This window comes from Pezoporus flaviventris, unplaced genomic scaffold, assembly GCF_033815535.1.
Source record: "Pezoporus flaviventris isolate CSIRO_AGI_PZ_B2104156 unplaced genomic scaffold, CSIRO_AGI_Pfla_v1 ptg000031l, whole genome shotgun sequence".
NCBI lineage: Eukaryota > Metazoa > Chordata > Aves > Psittaciformes > Psittacidae > Pezoporus > Pezoporus flaviventris.
Genome location: NW_026892579.1, coordinates 8,490,658 through 8,509,748, shown reverse-complemented (window position 1 = coordinate 8,509,748; position 19,091 = coordinate 8,490,658). Strand labels below are relative to the sequence as shown.

Below are 19,091 nucleotides of genomic sequence, written 5' to 3'. Positions count from 1 at the left end.
TCCAGCTGACCTCTCTCAGGCTCTCACCTTACAGAAAAACCCCAAATGTAAAAGTAAGTGGAGAGGGGAGCAGCTAAACAGCAACAGCTGGGAGGGAAAACACTGGGTTCAGCTTTAGTGCATGTATCGGTTTAAGGGGAAAAAAAGTCATTCATATGCAGGATAAAGAGATTGCAGACATGATTGAGAGCCTAAGAAATGTTTGACTTTCCTAATCTTTCAGGGAAATCATTCTGCTGCAAAGTCTTATTCGGTCAACTCAGCATGAAACCTCTTGGTACCAAGGGGAAAGAAAACCCACTTGTATTTGAGAATCACCGCAGTAGTTAGCACCGTGGGCACATATGTTTCTGATGGACTGCACATTTCTGAGTGGTTCCACCATTGCCTTGGGCTGGTTATTTCACACTTGCATCAGTCTGTCAGCAGCACCAGGGCCAGGAGGGTCCCAGGGCTTCCAGTGTGGCACAGAAAGATCAAAGTGGGGTAAACCAGGACCAGCAGGCTGGCTGAGGTAGCCTCTGAGGACTGGGACTAACAAAGCCACATTTGTGCCCACGGTCAATTGAGTGGGGTGCCAAGGAAGTGTCAAGGTCTGACCGAAGCTTTCCCTGCAGTGGTGACTTGTGCAGGCTCCATTATGTGGGATTTTGTCATGTCTAACCAACTCTGAGGTCACAGCCCTTCTGAGGGGTAATTTCTTTCTATTCCTCAGCTGCCATTATCATTAAACTTGTAGGAACCCATTTCTCTTTGCATGTTTCCGAGTCCAGTTTGATTAAGATTTGCAAAGAGATTCAAAAGCCATGAGGACGTAATCTGCATTCACACCCCATAAACACATAAGCTTGCTTTTCCTGGGAAGCCAAGCTCAGAAATGTGCCTGACCTCTTTGAGGGCTTTTTTTGTTGAAATACCATGTTGAGAACACACCATCCCAATGCTTACAACAGGCACCAAGAGTCACACAGCAGAAGCAGCTTCTGTCATGGTTGGAAGTGGACCTGGTTAGGGCTGGCCCCAAAAAGGAGGAGTGCTGCCATGCAGGTGCCCCCATGCTCACCCTGGACTGGGGTCAGCAGCAGTTTAAAGAGCCATTTGGCCCTCCTGAAGCAGACACACAACTCTGGCTGCTGCACAGGGGACTGCCCAGGCCTCCAGGGACCACAGCATGAGCTTCAGCACTAAACCCTCACCATGTCCGTCCTGGAGACACCTGTGTTTGGAGGCAGAACTACAGTGCAGGACAGCCGCAGCGTCAGGAGAAGGAGCCACAGCCCTTGCTGCTTTCAGTACCCCTCCAAATTAGCTGGAAAAGCTCTGAAGTAAATTACAGGGTGAAAAATTGAAGTAGGAAATGTCTTCCCTTCTCTTTGAACCATCAGCTCAGGTAAGAAGAGGGAGAGTTTCTCATACTTGAACTTTGCTTTAATAACGAGACCTGAAGGAAACTTCTCCTTTACCAGGGAGCAGCCTTCCCTGGCAAACACCAGGAAATCAAAATTGTGTATGTGGAGCAAAGCGAGATTTTTAATAAAAATTCCCAGATTTTTAGAAAATAGCGGGGGATTCCTATGAACCACCTCGAAGATGGATAGTCTGTCGGTCTCTTTCCCTTGGAGATAATCTCTGTTGTATTTCAGGAGCTACCTTTCCTTCTCAAATACATTCACATACATTTATCCCACTTCTTTGCAGAACATACAGCATTACTGCTCATACAAACATCCTGTTAATCACCAGAGGCTGAACCCAGCCATGGCAAAAGTCAGTCCATGTCCCTGGAGATCAGCGCAGCAACATTAGTTTACACTGGGCAAGGCTTGGGCCCATCTGCTCTGATGTATCTGGCCAGCAGCCAAGGAGTTCGTGACTTTTATATGTTTCAACAAAAGGCGTTGAAAAGAGCTTTTGATATGGTTATTTGGTGAAAGAGATCAAACGTTTCCCCTTTGCATTAATCCTTTTCAGGTTTCCAGTATATGAATTGATTTTAAAAACCTCTCATCCTCTAGGTGTTCAAGCACATGGTTTGGGAAATAGTTATTTGGGGCATACATGCTACTGGGGCAACTGCAGGAGAGAAATGGCAAAGGTTTAGGAAATCACTACCAGCATAGGGAACATAGACTGAAAATGATGAGTCCTACCCATCATGCCAGAACTGACAGGCACAGCAGGCACGGGCAGCAGCTTATATATTCTTCAGTTGGCGTTGCTTTTATGCAGTCATCGCCACAAAGCTCATCCCTGTGAAGCTACAGGTGTTCAGGATTCTGTTTCAACACAAGAAACATATCAAAGCATCCCCATTGCAGATGAGCAGTGCTGGACTGCTCTGCTGCCTGGGACCCTGCCTGACTGCTCCCATGCTCATCTCATATGGTTTTGCTGGGCTGTGCAGGGAGCCAGTGGCTTTCTTCCTCCCGGAGCATCCCTCCCGGTCGGGGGGGAGGGCAAATCTCGGGTGGGTCCCTCTCAAACTGGCAGGCACAGGAGGGCTTGCCCAAGGTCAGGAGAGGCTGAATTCATTTGCCCACCACTTGACACATGTTTTCTAACCTCTACAGCCCCTTTGTGAGCCCAGGACAGCACTTGTTTCTATGAGCACGGCTATTGTACATGTGCCAGGCTTTACTGCTGCTCTTGAAAGCTGCCCCCAAAAATGAAATTTGCTTCTAAGAACTAACAAAAGGCAGGCAGGCAGTTGTACTCTCTCCATCTTTCCTGGGGCTTTGATTTCTTTTTAAGTGACCCCTAAGTTATTTTCCTATTAAAGCAAGGTCATTCACCAGTGCCATTTAATTACTCATTTTTCACAAGAGGCACATCTGACTGGAATCTATGCTCTTCTCATGCCCTTTCAGCAGCATGCACGTTTTTTCTACCAGTGAGTAACATGGGCTCTCTTAGTCTTAGGTCTAACAACCTCTACTTTTTTTCCCTCCCCTTTTTGCTCATCTTCCCCTTCAGACGCTGGAAACAAGCGCAGTCGGCACTCTGTGCATACAGATTTCACATATCATCTGACTCGTGGTACAGAAGCTAAGAACTAATGCGCTCTGAAATCAAGGAGATGCACTTAGCAGAAAAAGAAATACATACATATATATTTAAAGGGCTATCTTAGATATTTTTATCTGCCACTTCTGTATTTGTCCGTGTAAGCCTCGACTCAGAGATGTAAAGCAAATGATTACTGTTATCCTTAGCCACTGTCTGTTTGTGCTGCAGAACATCAAGTGCTAAAGTGATTCTGCTGCAAGAATAAAAATCCCAAAGGCAGAAAGCCCCATGCTTCCTGGGTAAACTAAGCTCTGGTAAGTCCTGTAGCCTTCCAAGCAGTGAGAGACCCATTTTACTTAGGGAGCTTACAGTTGGTTTGCTAAACTGACAGGTGCCACATTTTAATTTCCTTCCCCAACAGCACTATTACCAGCAGAGAACAGACACCATTTCTCATGGGTGGTGAACCTCCTGCCAGTGGCCTTGCCTGGTGAGAAACGGCTGTGGGGAAAGCAGAGTGCAGCCAGCTGAATATCATAGAAATAAAGAGGCGAGGCTGCTGTGGCCATGCCAGCCAACAGGCAAGCTGAAAGCCAAGGAAATTGTTCCAGGAAAAGAAAGAAAAGCTTAATCTTAGTAAAAATATAGTCCCTGAGCACTGGCAGGGTCAGGGTCAGATTGGGTTACGTGTTGTATAAGCCCCCGTTATACAAGCCAGGCCAAGCCAAGGCAGAGGCTTTCCCAGGACTAGTCAATCGTGCTTTCTCCTGCTAAGTTTTGCTGCTCCCTCATTCCTTCCTTTTCACTGTCCCTTCTTGTGATGCTTGCTTGGACTTCAAACAGGCCAGTCCGAGTGCTGCTGTTGATGTGATTTCAGAGATCACACAAACCACTTGATCTGTAAATAAAATATGATAGTGGGAGCAGACCTAAAGTAACTCAAGTGAGTGGCTGCAGTAATGGCAGCTCCTTATACACTGCTTATCTATGTAACAGACAAAAAAGGATATTCTGCACTAGGAACACTGCCTGCTGTAAAGCAGAGCAACCAGAGCCCAGGAGCTGGATGCAGGCTTCACTCAGACCTGTGCAGTCAGACAACAGCAGCAAACGGTGCTGAGGGGGCTCCTGATAACTGGGAAGAAGCCGACACCACACGCATGTTCCATACAAATAACATGGCTGTTTCTATTCGTCCCCCGACCAACTTCAAACCAAATGCTGAGGACATTGTTTTCCCCTTGCAGCATGCATGCTCCTCTCAGGGCACTCCATCCTGTTCAACTTAAGATTTTGTTTTTCTATTAAATGTCATATCGGTGTCAAACTAATAACTTGCCGATGCCCACCAAACCTCTCTTTGCATCCCAGCGCTCCGCCTTCAGGCGGATGTGCCAAAAGCATCCTCAGGCTATTTGTTTTTTTTCAATGGAGCAACACAAAGTAAGGCTACTCTTCCTAACACATACCCAGAGTGCACTTCCCCTTCCAGAACCAGCTGCCTTCAATCCCTTGACTCTCCCTTTGCCAGATCACTTTCAATCCTCTGTTCTCATCACATGGAGAAGAGCAGCATTCACCAGAGGAAACGTGTGCTTTCCAGAGTCAGAACCACAACCTCTGTTTGAAAACTTCATCCAACACAGTGCAAGCACAATACTTCTGACATTTTTTTAATCATTTCTACTTGTTTGAGTAATTGCTCTCAACTCCGCACACTTCTGCAATACTTTGAAACGTATTTCTGTGGTTTTAATCATCCAAGTTGGATTTTAAGATCCCAAAAAGCTTCTGAAACACATATTGGCAAATCACCACAGTCTTCCAAAGAAAAGTAAGTGCAACTTACTTACTGCAAACAGTACAATGCTTGCCCCTATAGCAGGGAGAGAACACACAGTTTTACCTGGAAGCTGGAGAGCTTAATCTTCTCAGACATGGCCGATATTATATAATAGAACAGACTCCCTATTGTACATTATATTGTCCATTTATACCGGACAGGTATAAAATACCTGTACCACTCATATTTCCCTGCCCTCTTCTATAGACTCCTTAAAAAAATTCTTCAGACTTTACCACGTCTGTTTTAGGATTCTTCCTTGCAAAACCAAGGTGCCATCTCCAGTCTGTTTTTCCTGCAGCACAGTAAATTGCTACTGTTTGAAATGCTTGGAATAAAAATTCTGAATGAAATCCAAAAGAATATCCTGATTGCCAGGGGCTGTTTTCTCTGTCTTAGCCTAGATCAGTTTGACATAAGCCATTTACTTTATGGTTAACCCCAGAAAAATCCTGCAGGGAATAGAACTCCATGCATTAATCCTACTCACCAATTTAGTACCGCTGAGGTTTGGATGAAGGAGGTGCCACATTGCAACCCCGACCCAAATTTACTGCTTTAACAAAACACCACTCTGGAGCCCTCTGCGATCCTCACACAAACTCTTTATTGCAGAGCAGAGAAAGAGACACCAGTAAGTGCTGAGCATTACAATGAAACATAAAGCAGCATTAAAGTTGCTCCGTGGTTAATGCTGCGGTTTAAGCAGCTAATCTTGTTTCAGTTGAATGGCATGTTCATTACAGCAAATAAATCAGTAATGTGTAGGATTATTGAAGAGGAAAGACATATTAAACCAGTTTAAGGGCATCACATTGATTTTTTTATTTATTTCCTTCTAGTGTCTGATTTAGCTTGGCGGTTTTCTACAGTCAGTTCTAATAAACGCTTGTAGGGCACAGATTAAGCAGGTGGGAATGCTGCCCAGAAAGAGTATTATGAATAACTTAAGGCACTGGTTTAATTGCAGCAATCCATGATACTTACTGTGCTGGCACCAAAGGGGAACTTTTGGTATTAGAAGTTAAAACTTCAACCGAGCTATGAGCCAGTATCCCTCTTTTATTAAATATTTGAAAGAGCTTTCAAATATTTTCACGTCCGATGGGAATAGGGGAAGACTTCAGAGTTCATTTAACTTATGTCCATCACAGCTGAAGTTACTTTTAAAAACTAATTAGCGGTTTACTTGATGGAACTTTGCATCTCCAACATTGCAAAACACTGCAACAGCATCCCTGCCCAATCCCATTTGCAAAGATGCTGTACAGAAGGGAAAAAGCCTAAACCTAGCTCACACTTCAAGCAGCAGGCTCCTCCCAAAGCTATACTATGGAGTATTCCCATATTACTTCCCCACACTGCCAGTTCCCTAGCACTATCCTTGACACAGATCAGAAATTAGTAGGAACAACTTGATTCAGTTTTGGAGACAACCCTGATTGAGCAGAGACTTGAAGTAGGGCTGGCAGAAGGGGAAGAAACACTGTTAAGGCTGAGGTGAAAGAGCAAAGTGCTCCCCAGTGCCAAATGGCCTCCCCTCAGCATCAGCAATTTGTCTGCGTCCATGTATGTCAAAGGATACAGGCTCCTCAGAAAGGACAGGCAGGGGGGACAAAGGCTGGATGCCATCCTCTGTGTCAACAACCAGCTGGAGTGCATGGAGCTCTGCCTGGGGATGAATGAGGAACCAACCAAGAGCATATGGGTCAGGATTAAAGGGAGGGCAGGGACAGGTGACATAGTGAGGCCATGCAACCAGGAAGACCAAGTGGATGAGGCCCTCTACAGACAGGCGGTACCAGCCTTATGCTCACAAGCCCTGATGCTCACAGGGGAGGATGCCTTAGATTAGATCATGATCTCCAAGCTAGACACCGCATTTCAACTCTCAGCACAACAAACACAAGAGTACTAGTTCCACATACATCACCCTGGCTGACTCCAGCGAGTAGCAGCGGACACTGATCAGAATGATGCAAGAAGCAACGCTTCACAGAAGTTTCAGCATGTATAGGCTCCATGCTTTCAATATGTAACTTTTTACACTGGCAAAAAATACAAAAGGCGCATCCTGCACAAAGATGAGGCTGAAAATGCTTACACCAGCCAGCGCGAGAGGGAAAATTCACAACAAAATATGAACAAATATTGGTAAGTTACCCATACTCTGATTAGGAGTGCAGTGACTCTGCTAATCACAGAGCTCATCATTACAGAGAAACTCCATATTCAGCACATGAAAACTCATCTATAAATTAGCAGAAATGCAAGAAGATTTGATGGTACTCAATTAGCTGGACAGTAAGCATCAGAAACAAAATACTAGAACACTCAAGTCGTCTTGTGATTGCAGCAGACATTTATAAAGGGGGGGGGGGGGGGGGAAACAAAAACAAAAAACCCCAAAAGCAACCATTATAAAAAAAGAACTGGGTTTTGTTTGTCTTAAAGAAAAAGTCCCCTGCTTAATGCTGAACTGGAGTCCTCAGCTTGAAAAAGAACAAGAGCTTTATGGAGAGCCTTTGAAGCAGGATTACTTCAAAACCATCCACTTCAACAGCATTACACAACTCTGGTATCCTCCCAGAAGAAAGCAGTTGCTTTTAAGTAACTCAGAAGCAAGTCCCTGTTGCCATCCTACTACTTGTTCCCATTCCCAACCTGCACAGGCAGCCCACCCGCATGTCCTGTCACAGACCAGTGCAGTACCTGCGCTCAGCTGCTCCATCTCCCTGCTACAAATCCCCAATCTCACCTCAACCAATGAGCCAGTTTTCCCCCTTTCCAGCCCAGCTGCAATCAAGGCCCTATTTGTACCCTCTTTTCTCAGCATCTTTCAACCATGAACTACAACAGCTGCCTCCTCCTCTAGAACACATTGCTCAAGTGTGCTTAAAAAAAAAGACCAACACATTTCCACCCTCAGTTATGCTCTGAGCCTCTGCTCTACTCACTGGGTAAATCCCCCACACTTCCCACTTGCCCTTCTCCTGCGCTTACCCCCTTTCAAGTCCTTCTCCCAAGCATACAGGCAACCAGAACCATTCCTGCTTTTCCAGATTAAGCCGCACCTCACACACTGTCATTACAACTTCCCCAACCTTCCTGGAAGCCCCTTGCAACTGATGCACTGAGATTGAAGTTTCCCTTCGAGATATGCACATCCTACCACTAGTGCATGAGGCTGCTACCATCAGGTGAGACACCCAGCTCTCTCCATAGTGAGGCATTGCACTGCCATTTTTAAGGCAATCTTTCAGCTCAACAGCAATCCAACACTATGCCTGATGAAGCTGACAATGCAGGCAACTGAAATCCTGCCCACAGAGAAAGCAAGTTATCTCCACTAGCCTTACTCTCACACACACACACACACACACACCCCAGAAACTCCATTGCAACTACCAGGAGCCTTTCAATATGCTTCAGTAAGCTCTGAGTGAGCTGAAACTTCAGCCTTTCTCAGCAGTTGCAGTTCATTTGTTCCATAATTCAGCACAGCACTACTCTGAAAACATCTTTCTGATGCAGTTTTCCTGCAAATGGCATAATGAGGAATAATAAGCAGGTGCATCTGAACACAGACCCAGAACAGCAGGAATATAGAACGACTAGAAATGAAGCAATTAAGTAACCACACTGTTCACAGTTTATTGACAATCTTTATTAGAGCCGACTTTCCATGTTTAGAGGATTCCTAGGAAGTATAAATACGAATCAAAGTGCTACCGCACAGTAAGAAATCTTTATTTGCACAAAAAGATACAAACAACCAGGATTTCAAAGTCCATCCTATTTAGTACATGTAATACCAAAAAGGCAAAAAATAAACCAAGATGAAAGACTAGCAGCAAAAAGAATTCTAACTCTCCTTCAACACAGTCTGTGTTCTTCCACATTTCTTTAGGAAAGAGTGTATAAAGAGAATTCAAGCAATTTATATATGAAATATCCTACTAATATAACACTGTGTAAAGAAAGCCAGTAGTACAAAAGTTTGAAGAAAAAAAAAGAGGAGAAGATAGTAGACATAATATTAAAAATCTCAAGTGTAAACTTTACTGTTGCTTTAAAAGTAAAGACCAACCAAAGCCACACGAGTATTTCCGTTCGGCTCCGCAGCCAGCAAAATAAGAAAAGCTGATTTTTTTAATTTTTTCTTTTCTTTTTTTTTTTTAAAGTGCTTAACCACCATATCCAAAAGTAATGACTTTCAGACCTACTTAACATGAATGTGCTCAAAAAGCCACTGCTTACAGTATAAAAGCAGTCATTCTGAAATGCTGCACATACAAACTGGCTTTAAATGCACGAATGAAAGATTCCTTTGACCAGTTCTCAATCATATGATGTCCCAAATCAATGTAATGCTATTAAAGCAGGCAGCTGAATAAGTCCCAGAAAGTTGAAGAATAATAGATATAAAAAATAATCCTTTTTTTTTTAAAGGCAGCATGCCTCTCCCAGCCGCAAGAAGGTAACTTTACATAATAACCACGAGAAACACAGTTCTGCGCTATTGTTGTAAACTGACTGCTGACCTAGTAATTCATATGTTCAACAGAGGGAGATAAACACTTCTGACTGATAAAATACAAAAAGGCAATCGTGGGTGGGACCAAGCACGAACACGGTATTTTTCTCAATATTAAACATACTGTCAACTTGACTTAAGAGCTGTCAGCATGTCCTAACTCCATAAAAACACAAAAAAGTAAGGACAAGAAAACCAATGATTTGAACAGCTTTAGGAGTGTTGTTATATTTTTATACATTTATTTGAGCCTTAGTGCAAAGATAAAATTTAACATTGTAGGCTCCAAAGCAAGTCAAATACATAAGACTATTCCATAGTGGTTTTTGACAGACATCAGACACGCAGATTCCAAGAGAAATCTAACCTTTCGGCTGTAATAGCCATTCATTTTTATCTCAAGTTTAGAGAACCATTTCAAAAAGGCAGCAAAGACTCTGTCATTCACTAACCTCAACTACAGCTATAAATCGTTTCAACCCTGCCACTCTCCCAAATCAGTACTATAATAACCAGCCTGAACCATCGGCACTGCTGCAGCCACTGAATTGCACCCACAGCCTGTCAGCAGCACTACCCAGTGCTTATTGCCCAATCAGTTAATTGTACTGATTCCTCCATCAGCTTTGGAATCCTGCAAGCTTGAATTTGTTTACATTCATCTATTCCACAGGCCTTGTTTTCTTGTAAGAACTATTCCTGGAAAATTCAATTCCCAACACAGTACCTTCATTGTCCTTCAGGACAGTTTTTAAGTTAAAGAACCCCCTGGTTCATTTACCACTAAATACGTATTATCTAGAAAAGGAAGCTTTTCCCCAGAAAAAGAAGCTTTTCCCCCTATAAAGCTCCTGTAAACACACCTCAGTATTAAGCCATAGCAAGCTCTAGACCAAGAAATTCAGCATCTCCAGTGACTTGACTTTACCTCACTTCTCTACATAAACAACAAAAAAAAAACCAGAAAAAAAATCTCTTCATAATTAAAAAGGAAAGGAAATGACACAATAAAGAGACAAGGAGTGAAGCTTTTGGTTACCCGAACAGGCATCTAAAATAAGCCTCTGAAAACGTAACATATGGAAAGCAATGATTTTAGTGGTTGAAGTGTGCAAATGACTAAATATGCCGTCTGTTTCAGAGATAACCGAATACTGTAGTCATTGATGATTAACTATTCTAGTCCAGCACTGGCAGTTCTGTTGCTTTTGTTGCTGGTTTTAGACATTCTATCCCATCACTTTCTCTGCATATTTCATGCCTTTTTGCCTTTTTTTTAACTGATACCAGCAACATGACTTGAGAGGAGTATAGGAAAGATGGGAATGTTTTTTAAAGATTTCCTGTCCATCCCAAGACTGGCAAGACTGAGTATTATGGAGAATTAAACCTAATGTTTCAAGCAGGAACATCAAATATTATTTCAAGTTTTGTCTGTCTACAAAAATCACCTCAAAAAGATTCTGCATCTTAGGTTTCTGGGAAGCAAATAAGATAAATATGAAAAAAGACTATGCAAGAGAAGTGTAGCTACTCTATTGATGAGAAGTACAAAAGCTTAGAAACAGAAAAACACCAGCTTCAACTCAAGACTGAACGGAAAAAATCCACAGATTTTTCAAAACCAGAGTCCATACAGTGTCACACAGCCCTGCCTTGTCATGTTTGTTAATATGCTCGCTTAGAAGTCAGACAGCATTTTGTTTAACTTGTGTTGCTCTGTATCATTACACTAAACCATAATTAACTCCTCTTTTGTGCCGGCCTCATTCCAACACAATTGTACCCACTGTATACCAGCAGCAGTTCTCAGGTTTTGTTTCGCAGCTCAGCTGTATTTTTCTTGGATGTTCACAAGACTGGCATTTGACTGGATGCGCTTGGCTAGAAAGGGAAAAATTATATGAAAATTAAACACAAAGAATTCCACAAAACTAGTCTCTCCACTCCCTCTATTTATCCGACACAGACTTGCAAACAGCTTTCTGTTCACGTCCAGAAACTTTAATGAAAAGATATGGCTATAGCTCTTTACTACCCTTCTTCAGGGGACAGCAGCAGACTAATAGTTGCTATTAGCGCCGTCAGCACAGCTGCAGGCAGATCTGGCTGGGCCCCCACTCCCACAAGAGCCAAGCGAGTCCCTGGCACCACCCAGCTCTCATAGTGAAATGCCAGCACCATCACTTACGCAAAATGAGTATCCGCTTCTTCTGCTTTGAGTGAAGGAAGCTACTAAGATAAAAAACAATAGGTAGGAAGAGAATAAAGGATGAAACTGCAATCACTGGGACTGTATCACTGCAGGGAACAGAACAGTTGAAAGTCCTACTCCAAAGCTTCCGAGTGATATTCATCTAAAAGAAAAAAACATAAGCAAGCCATGAAAGCAAGCACATGCACTTCTGCTGTGCAGCGTGGCAAACATTCAGGTCTCAAGACATTCAAGTGTTCAAGTATTATCTCAGAAAACAACACTTTAACAGACCTCCCCCCAAAAGCAAGCAAATCCCCAGAAATGTAGAAACAGACAATTAAAATGAGCCAAAATTTCACATCAAAACTTTTAAAAGCCTCAAAAACAGACTGTACTCAGAAACACTACAGACATCACACATGCCCGTTTCCCAGAGAACTCACTAACAGATTACAGGGACAGGGCTAATCCCACGCTTTCAACAGCGCTCCTTTTGCCCAAACCACTTAAAACCCCACAATATAACAAAGCTGTTTCCAAACATGTCGCCAACGCCAAGGACCCCTAGAAACAGCTGCTGTAATAAGGAATCAATTATTACACTAGCCAGAACAATAGCAGTAAAGCTTCACAGAAGATAAAGGGATTATTTTTCTTTAAATCCATCCCCTTCACAGAAACAAGACATGGAACTGCAGCTACTCAAACGGGAATGCACTTGGGTGACCAGAAGCTTCAGTTACACTCCTGCCACACTGACTGAGGACAAGACCAAGATAGCCCCACAAGATAGCCCCACAAGCTAACTTTCCCGACAGGGCATGAGCCTGTCAAAAGCACTGCTGCCAAGCGTAAAGGGAAAAAGCAATCCCTAGCAAGACAAGCACAAATGACTTGGACTAATGGAGACCTCCACAACAAGGTCTCCCTGTCGAGTATTAATAAATACTTACTGCATCTTCCACGTCAATACACAAGTGTGCGGAGTGCCCAGACTCACCACCTTGCCTGTTCATCCTTTGCAAGTTGTTATACAGGTCATTCAACATCTTGTAGGTTTCATTGCAGTTTTTACATACTTCTGTGTAGTTATTTGGTGACAGATGGATGGTTTGTCCCTAGGGTTACAAAACTCTGTATGAATGCTGTTTTAACACATTATTTAAAAAAAAAATTAAAGATGTTTAAAAAGCCATCACTTAAAAACTAGACTCGAGTTTTGAACCAAAATCCTGATTTATAGCATCCTAGATTGAGTAGAGGCCCAGATGGAAAACTCATATGAGAAAGCAGGAGGAAAAGGGACCAACCCTAATTCAGTAGGGACAAGTTCCATTTCCTGCAAGTTCTGCATCTCAAATTGTTCTTTGAACTAGCAGTGAGGTTTTTTTATTTAAATGGTTATTTTTATAATACCGGTACTCAGGAAGAAAAAATAACTTACTAATAATTGAATGTTACTCTGAAGCCTGAGCTACTGTGTTCCTTCACTGTCTTTTGGTTTTATTTGCCCAAACCTAACAACTGGTAGGTTGCAACTGCTGAGCTACATTGACAGGGACAGATACTGCAACCCAGTAATGGTTGTACCAGCTACCAACCAACCACTGAGTTAAGTTCCAGTTCAGACACTTGAAGTGACCAGCAGGCCAGGCCACATTGCTCCTGACCAAAGTCAAAAGACGTATTTCCTAGAAATCATTAATGATTAAAAAACGCCAACAGTTTCCTCAGAGATCAGCCTACAGACATCATTTCCCATTTTTACTACTGAACAACTCTGGAACTTGGCTAGTTTCTGTTTAAAATGGAATATGCACAGTTTCTTAGGCTATTTAGGCGATTTTCTTTAAGGACAATTACCACATTTATTTCACTAAGTTATACTGCCTCTGCAATATGGACAAACTTTAACTACCCATAATTTTACTAGTCAAAAGAATTGTTACAACGATTTGAGGTAGCTGGTCTTTCTGAACTAGTCTATATTATCAAAAGGTTATTTAAAGATTTAATTAAGGTAGAAGACAACAATTCCACAAAGATATAGGAAAGGAGACTTACAGCATGCAGACTTGCCAGGATTTACTATATAATTATCAACTATTGTGAATTCAGAAATTCTGATGTGAAGTAGCACTGCAATTACATATAAAATTAAGTCAAGGTAAATATCAATTACAATCAATTTGATGCTCTCAATCTGTAGATAACTGTGTTTAACAGATCATTGCTTTATCTGCCTAAAATTCTCAACTCACCAGCAATTTATTTGCCTAATCTGTATCTGCAGTTTATTCAGCATAAGTAAGATTTTGCTAGCAATTAGAGGATTCAGTGCTTCTCTGAAGTACACAGCATAAATTACCTGAAGGTTATGTTCAAAACATGTCAGAGATTTATTGAATAAATCCAGGAATTCTACAGTAGAATTTGATAATCCCTCACTGTTGTTCTTTAAACAATCTGTCAAAGAGAAAGAAAAACATCAGGATATTCTAATTTCTAACATTCCATAGCCAACAAGCCTCAGATACTCCACTCCTGCAAAAAAAGAGCTCTAGTCAACACTGTGGTTTTCTTATCTGCCTGCCACTGATGTCTCAGACCCGCTGACCTAACTCTTCATCGAGAACATATTTCAGAATTAATTGGCCTTGATTAAGTGAAAGATGAAGACTATCATCAAGAGCTTTCTGAAGAGGGGATCGGAATTATCTTTAGACTTGAAGATAAAACAAGACATTACTTTTATTTTCTAGCCCGCAAATCTGGCTTTGCCCAGCAACAGTAACAGCCATTTTGTGAAAGCAGAAGCACCAGTAGCGAAGATGAAACAGAGAGCGTCAGGAAACAGCTAGACCATGAACACAGTAGTAAAAACCAGAGTGCAGGTTACTGTTGTTTAAGAAAAGAGTTGACCATTTCACCAGCTCTGAGGGGACCTCTAGGGCTTTCCTCCCAGACATGGGCTCAACCCTACCATGTTACTGCTTCCATCCACCCCACTTCAGGTGTTCTAACTGGTCAGACCCTTGAAAACAACAGCAGTTTGGGAATTTCAATGTTCAGCAACAGCACTGCAAGAGCAAGCCAACATCCTAGAAAATTCTCCTGAAACAAGGAAGCACCATCAGTACTGAGGGCAAGCATTCTGCTGGACACCAAGCAGGCAGCGCATAGGTCACAGATTAAGCACAGCAGGACAGCACAGCCCACAATGCTGCTCCTGTACTGCCTTTCCACCCCTCACAAAGGAAAAACTCTTCTGGGCTCTCAAAGGAATTTGCAGCAAACACAGCATCTTTAACACTCAACTCCATAGTGCTTTTCCCCCTGTTTTCCAGCATAGGATCCCACTTCCCACACCAGGGGAATGGCAAAAAAGCCACAATTTAGCTGTAAGCATGACACAGCACCATCAGCATGGGCACAGGGAGATACAGGGATAGACTTGGACACACTCCACCTATAAAATGAAATCAAAAGCACGGCTGTGGAGCCAGGTGCTGTTCAACAAACACAAGTATCCCAAAGTTACTGACTTTACTAACAAATAAAAGTTTCTTATACAAGTCTTTTTAAAAAGGGGGAAGATGGAGAAGAAACTGCAATGAAGCCAAGAAAAGTCTCTGGTAAGGTCTGTAGGTCACAAAGAAAATGAACAAGACTAATTTTTGAAAGAATAGTATAAAATAAATCTTCATGTAACAACTAAGTTTTCTGACAGGCCAGTGCCCTTGGATTTTGGTAGTATCCTTTAATGAATAAAAAGCTCCTGTACCCTTCTTTTGAGTGGCTTTAGTTCAGACTTTTTGTGTTACCTACTGACTGTATTTAAACAAGCACGTATAATTTTGCTCAGCACAAATTTCAGGAACTAAGTCATAACAGTAGCATGAAAGCTACAGAAGGAGTCACGTACTTGGACAGTTGGCTGCCTCCCAGGTTTCATTGAAGAAGTCAGAAAGGGTCACAACTATTTGTAGCCTGTCTGAGGTCAAGATGCTTTTGGCACAATTGTGGCTCTCAGAAGAATTCTGGAAGAAAAAGGAAACAACAGAGAAAGCAGTCAGGTGTTAGCAATACAAAGAGAAAATTCTGAAATGTATTATAGGCAATCACAGCTAAAACAATCACAAACATTTCTAGAACAGGCAGAGCAACTGACGGAACAATAAAAGTTTCTTGTTCTTCCAATTCATGCTACGAGCAGCATAGCTCACTGCACATGGTCTCTGAAGATCTACTAAGACTGTATACAAGTCAGTCAAAAAAATAAAAGACCAGCACAAAGGCAGGTCCTCTTATGCCAGGTAGTTCATACCCATCCACTTCTGGGTTGCTGACTCAGAAGCCCACCCAAGGCACATGCAGTCAGAGAGAAAGATGGTGGTGTTCTTATTGGACTGAAGAAACATTTGAAGAAGCTGAACCAAGGGACTGGCCTCAAAATAAAGCAAACCCAAACAGCAGAAAACAACCTGTGAAACCCCTGTACCACTGTGCTGTATCAGCAGCAAACTTCCTCCCAGTGCAGCAATACTAGGAGCACAGTGTTCTGTGGCGGCACCCCCCAGCCTGTAGCCAGGCTGGGCGCTTGCCCTCCCAAGAAAACAGGTACCAGCTCATCTGTCTTAACCAGCCACCCAACACTCCCCGGCCCCAACTTCAAAGCAGGCACTGGCACAACTCTTACAGCAACTTATTCTCTGGACCAAGCTCATAAAACACAGAGCGACTATAAAAGCAGTTACAGAACAAACAGAAAGTATTCCTATCAAAATTCACAACAAGGTTTTTCTCCCTCAAAGCTTTATTTTCTCCTTCAAATCACCAATACAAAGCCATGACCTCCAGTCAGCTGACTCCTGTGCTCTAGCTCCTGGTTTCTGGCTGCTAAGTTGACTTAAGCACTTCTCAAAATTGCCAAAGCTGTCAAAAGCCTCTTTGATAAGTGACGTGGGACACAGAAGAAAATAATCTCTTTAATGGGAGAGACGTTCCTGTTTACAGAGCTTTAAGATTCAGTTTCTGCCTCCCTTTGTTAAAATAGGCTTATTTTTTAAGCAGGAAGTTTGCCTTGAGACTCAGCTGCAGAACTAGACTATCACCACATCTGCTAACTCTGACATTCACCCACTTTCATTTCTACCAACTTACACACAACCATGCAAGAAAGTTGTTCATGTGGAAAAACTCTCCAGTTGCTTCATAAAGACCCTTAACTGTGAAACTTCCTCACCAGATGGACTCATGAGTGGGGAAACAGCACTTTAAATCCAAAACTGGAACAAGTAGGCCTGTATCATGACTTAAATACATGTGGCTTATTTATTTCTTTAATTAGCTGACTGAGGAGGATTTTACATTTCAGGGATGTCCAAACTTAACCTGGCTGCTACTTTCATGCTGCACTATACCCACTGTAGGATGGCAAAGATAAAACCATCAGATATCTGATTACTTGTGATGGTGGACTGAGGCTGCAAGAGCTCACTTCCTTTATTTACTTGGTTACTTAAAACCACACACAGAAGGAAAGCCAAATACTCTTTAATACAGATGTGCCTTCCAGACCACACAGGGGACCAGTCCTCCCAGGCTGCCACTACTCAAGAACAGCAGCTGTAATGAGTTCGTAAGTACTGCAAGCACTGGAATATGTTTGGCAACCTAATCCTAGCCAAAACATCACTCTGAAAATACCCAAGGGAATTACATACTCAGTTTCTCACTTTGCCATTACTTAGTCACTGATATGAAGCAGCTTCCTTATTAGAAACAAATAAAACAACTACAGGTCTACAAACTAAAAGAAGAGAGCACTGGCAAGATGTCTGCCCTGGAGAGCACAATTATCAAACGAACATCCATGCGCTTTCCCAATACAAGCACTGAAGTGGTGTAGGGAAATGAGCAGACAACACATCAAAACCAGAATGACACTTCTTCACACGCCAGGTAACTGAGCTACGAAATGGCCTGCAGCAGGACGCTGCAGCTCCAGAGTTTACCTGGATTTAAAGGGCAACAAATTTTTCTTGTCAGTAGCGATTCTAAATACAGATTCAGAAATCCCAAGACTGGAAGCATAATCCAGGGAACTATAAACTTGCTCTCTGCTTGTCCTCTTACCAGGCTACCCCCTTCTAGCCATCATCACAGAACAGACAAAGGTTCTTTGGTCTGATGATCAAGAGTGTGAAGAATGTAAACAGAAGACCCAGCTTCAGCCAAGGTTTCCCACTGGTGGGATCCACAGACTCCAGCCAGCACACAAGACTTCCTAGTTTGCTGCCAAGACACTCCCGTCAGCTTTGGAGGCAAAATCACTGTGACGCAGCCCCCCAAGGATGATGTGCATCACTGGCCACAGCTTCAGGACCATCAATTTTCCAAGTGCCACGCAACTGAGCTCTGGCAGTGTTCCTCACTGGTGCTATATATAACCAGTGAGCCAGAGTGCTGCTTTAGCCACTGCTACATCAGCAAGAACAACTCAAGTTTTTCCACTTACAGAGCCTTTTTTCTGCAGGTGGAGCAACTTGCCCCAGACCATGCCACAGGCTGGTGGCTCAGACCATGCTTTGACTGGATCCAGTTCAGGCAGCAGAGGCCTGCTGTCACTGACAGCAGTGCTTTCCAAACACCCCCAGCCCCTGCTGAACTGCCTTACACACCTGTTGGAGTTCACAGGCTAGGAATTAAGCTTTGCAGGCTGGAGATCCGCTTACTCAGAACACGGGTGCCCTGCTCTCGGCGTGTCAAAGGTCACACCACCAACCGCACCAGGCCCGGCCTGACACACGCCACCCCTCCTTACCCCAGCACGCAGCCGGGAGAGATACCCGTTAACAGGCCGCAGGGGCATCGAAGCAGCGGCGCCTCGGCAGGGGGCCCGCCCGCCCGCTTGCCTTGCCGGGGACTCACAGCCATTTGCGTAGGGCCCAGCGGCGCGCTGGCACGGGACTTACCTGCCTGGAAGCCTCAAAGAGGCTGCCCAGGCCCCCAGCCCGGCCCCAGTGCAGCAGGAACAGCCGCACGCTGCCCCCCTCCAGCCCAGAGCAGCCTGGCAGCCCCCTCACCCGCCCGGGCCCCTGGACGCACCCCAACGGCACGGGCGATGTTGCCGTACTGTGCGAGGAGGTGCCGGTAGTAGGGGTGGCAGGCCTGGCACAGCCGCACCGGGCGAGCGCTGCGGCCCAGGCAGCCCGTCAGCGCCGCGCTGCCCTCCGCGAAGTCGGCGAGGAGCTGGCGGCACTCGGGCTCCAGCTCGGGCAGGTCTCCGGGCAGCCCCGCCCCCCACAGCTCCTCCGCCAGCTCCTCCGCCTCGTCCAGCGCCGGAAGCCGGCGCGACCCCACGGCGGCCGCGAGGCCGAGAGCCAGGGCGGGCAGCAGCACCGACCAGGGCAGCGGCGCCATAGCAGCCGCGCCGAGGAACCGGAAGTGCCGCACCAAGAAGCATCCCGCCCCTGCCGCTTATCGCCGCGGCTCATTTGCTGCGG

General features: G+C 44.0%; 1 protein-coding gene across 1 annotated transcript; it reads right to left on the bottom strand.

Moving 5' to 3' along the window:
- Window positions 1–10,062: 10,062 nt before the first annotated feature.
- OSTM1 (osteoclastogenesis associated transmembrane protein 1) lies at window positions 10,063–19,008 on the bottom strand. Its single transcript, XM_061460204.1, has 6 exons — window positions 18,694–19,008; window positions 15,509–15,623; window positions 13,952–14,049; window positions 12,537–12,701; window positions 11,578–11,743; window positions 10,063–11,270 (listed from the first exon to the last, which is right to left on the bottom strand). The coding sequence occupies exons 1-6, from the start codon at window positions 19,006–19,008 to the stop codon at window positions 11,215–11,217; spliced, it is 915 nt and encodes a 304-aa protein (XP_061316188.1). The 3' UTR covers window positions 10,063–11,214.
- Between the last annotated feature and the right edge of the window lie 83 nt (window positions 19,009–19,091).

Excerpts from the sequence above, each read along its gene's own strand:
- OSTM1 (XM_061460204.1), bottom strand. The coding sequence starts at position 19,008 with ATGGCGCCGCTGCCCTGGTCGGTGCTGCTGCCCGCCCTGGCTCTCGGC. Across the intron at positions 15,624-18,693 it reads ACATCGCCCGTGCCGTTGGG|AATTCTTCTGAGAGCCACAA; the intron begins GTGCGTCCAGGG and ends TTTTTCTTCCAG. Across the intron at positions 11,271-11,577 it reads GAAGCGGATACTCATTTTGC|CCAAGCGCATCCAGTCAAAT; the intron begins GTAAGTGATGGT and ends TTCCCTTTCTAG.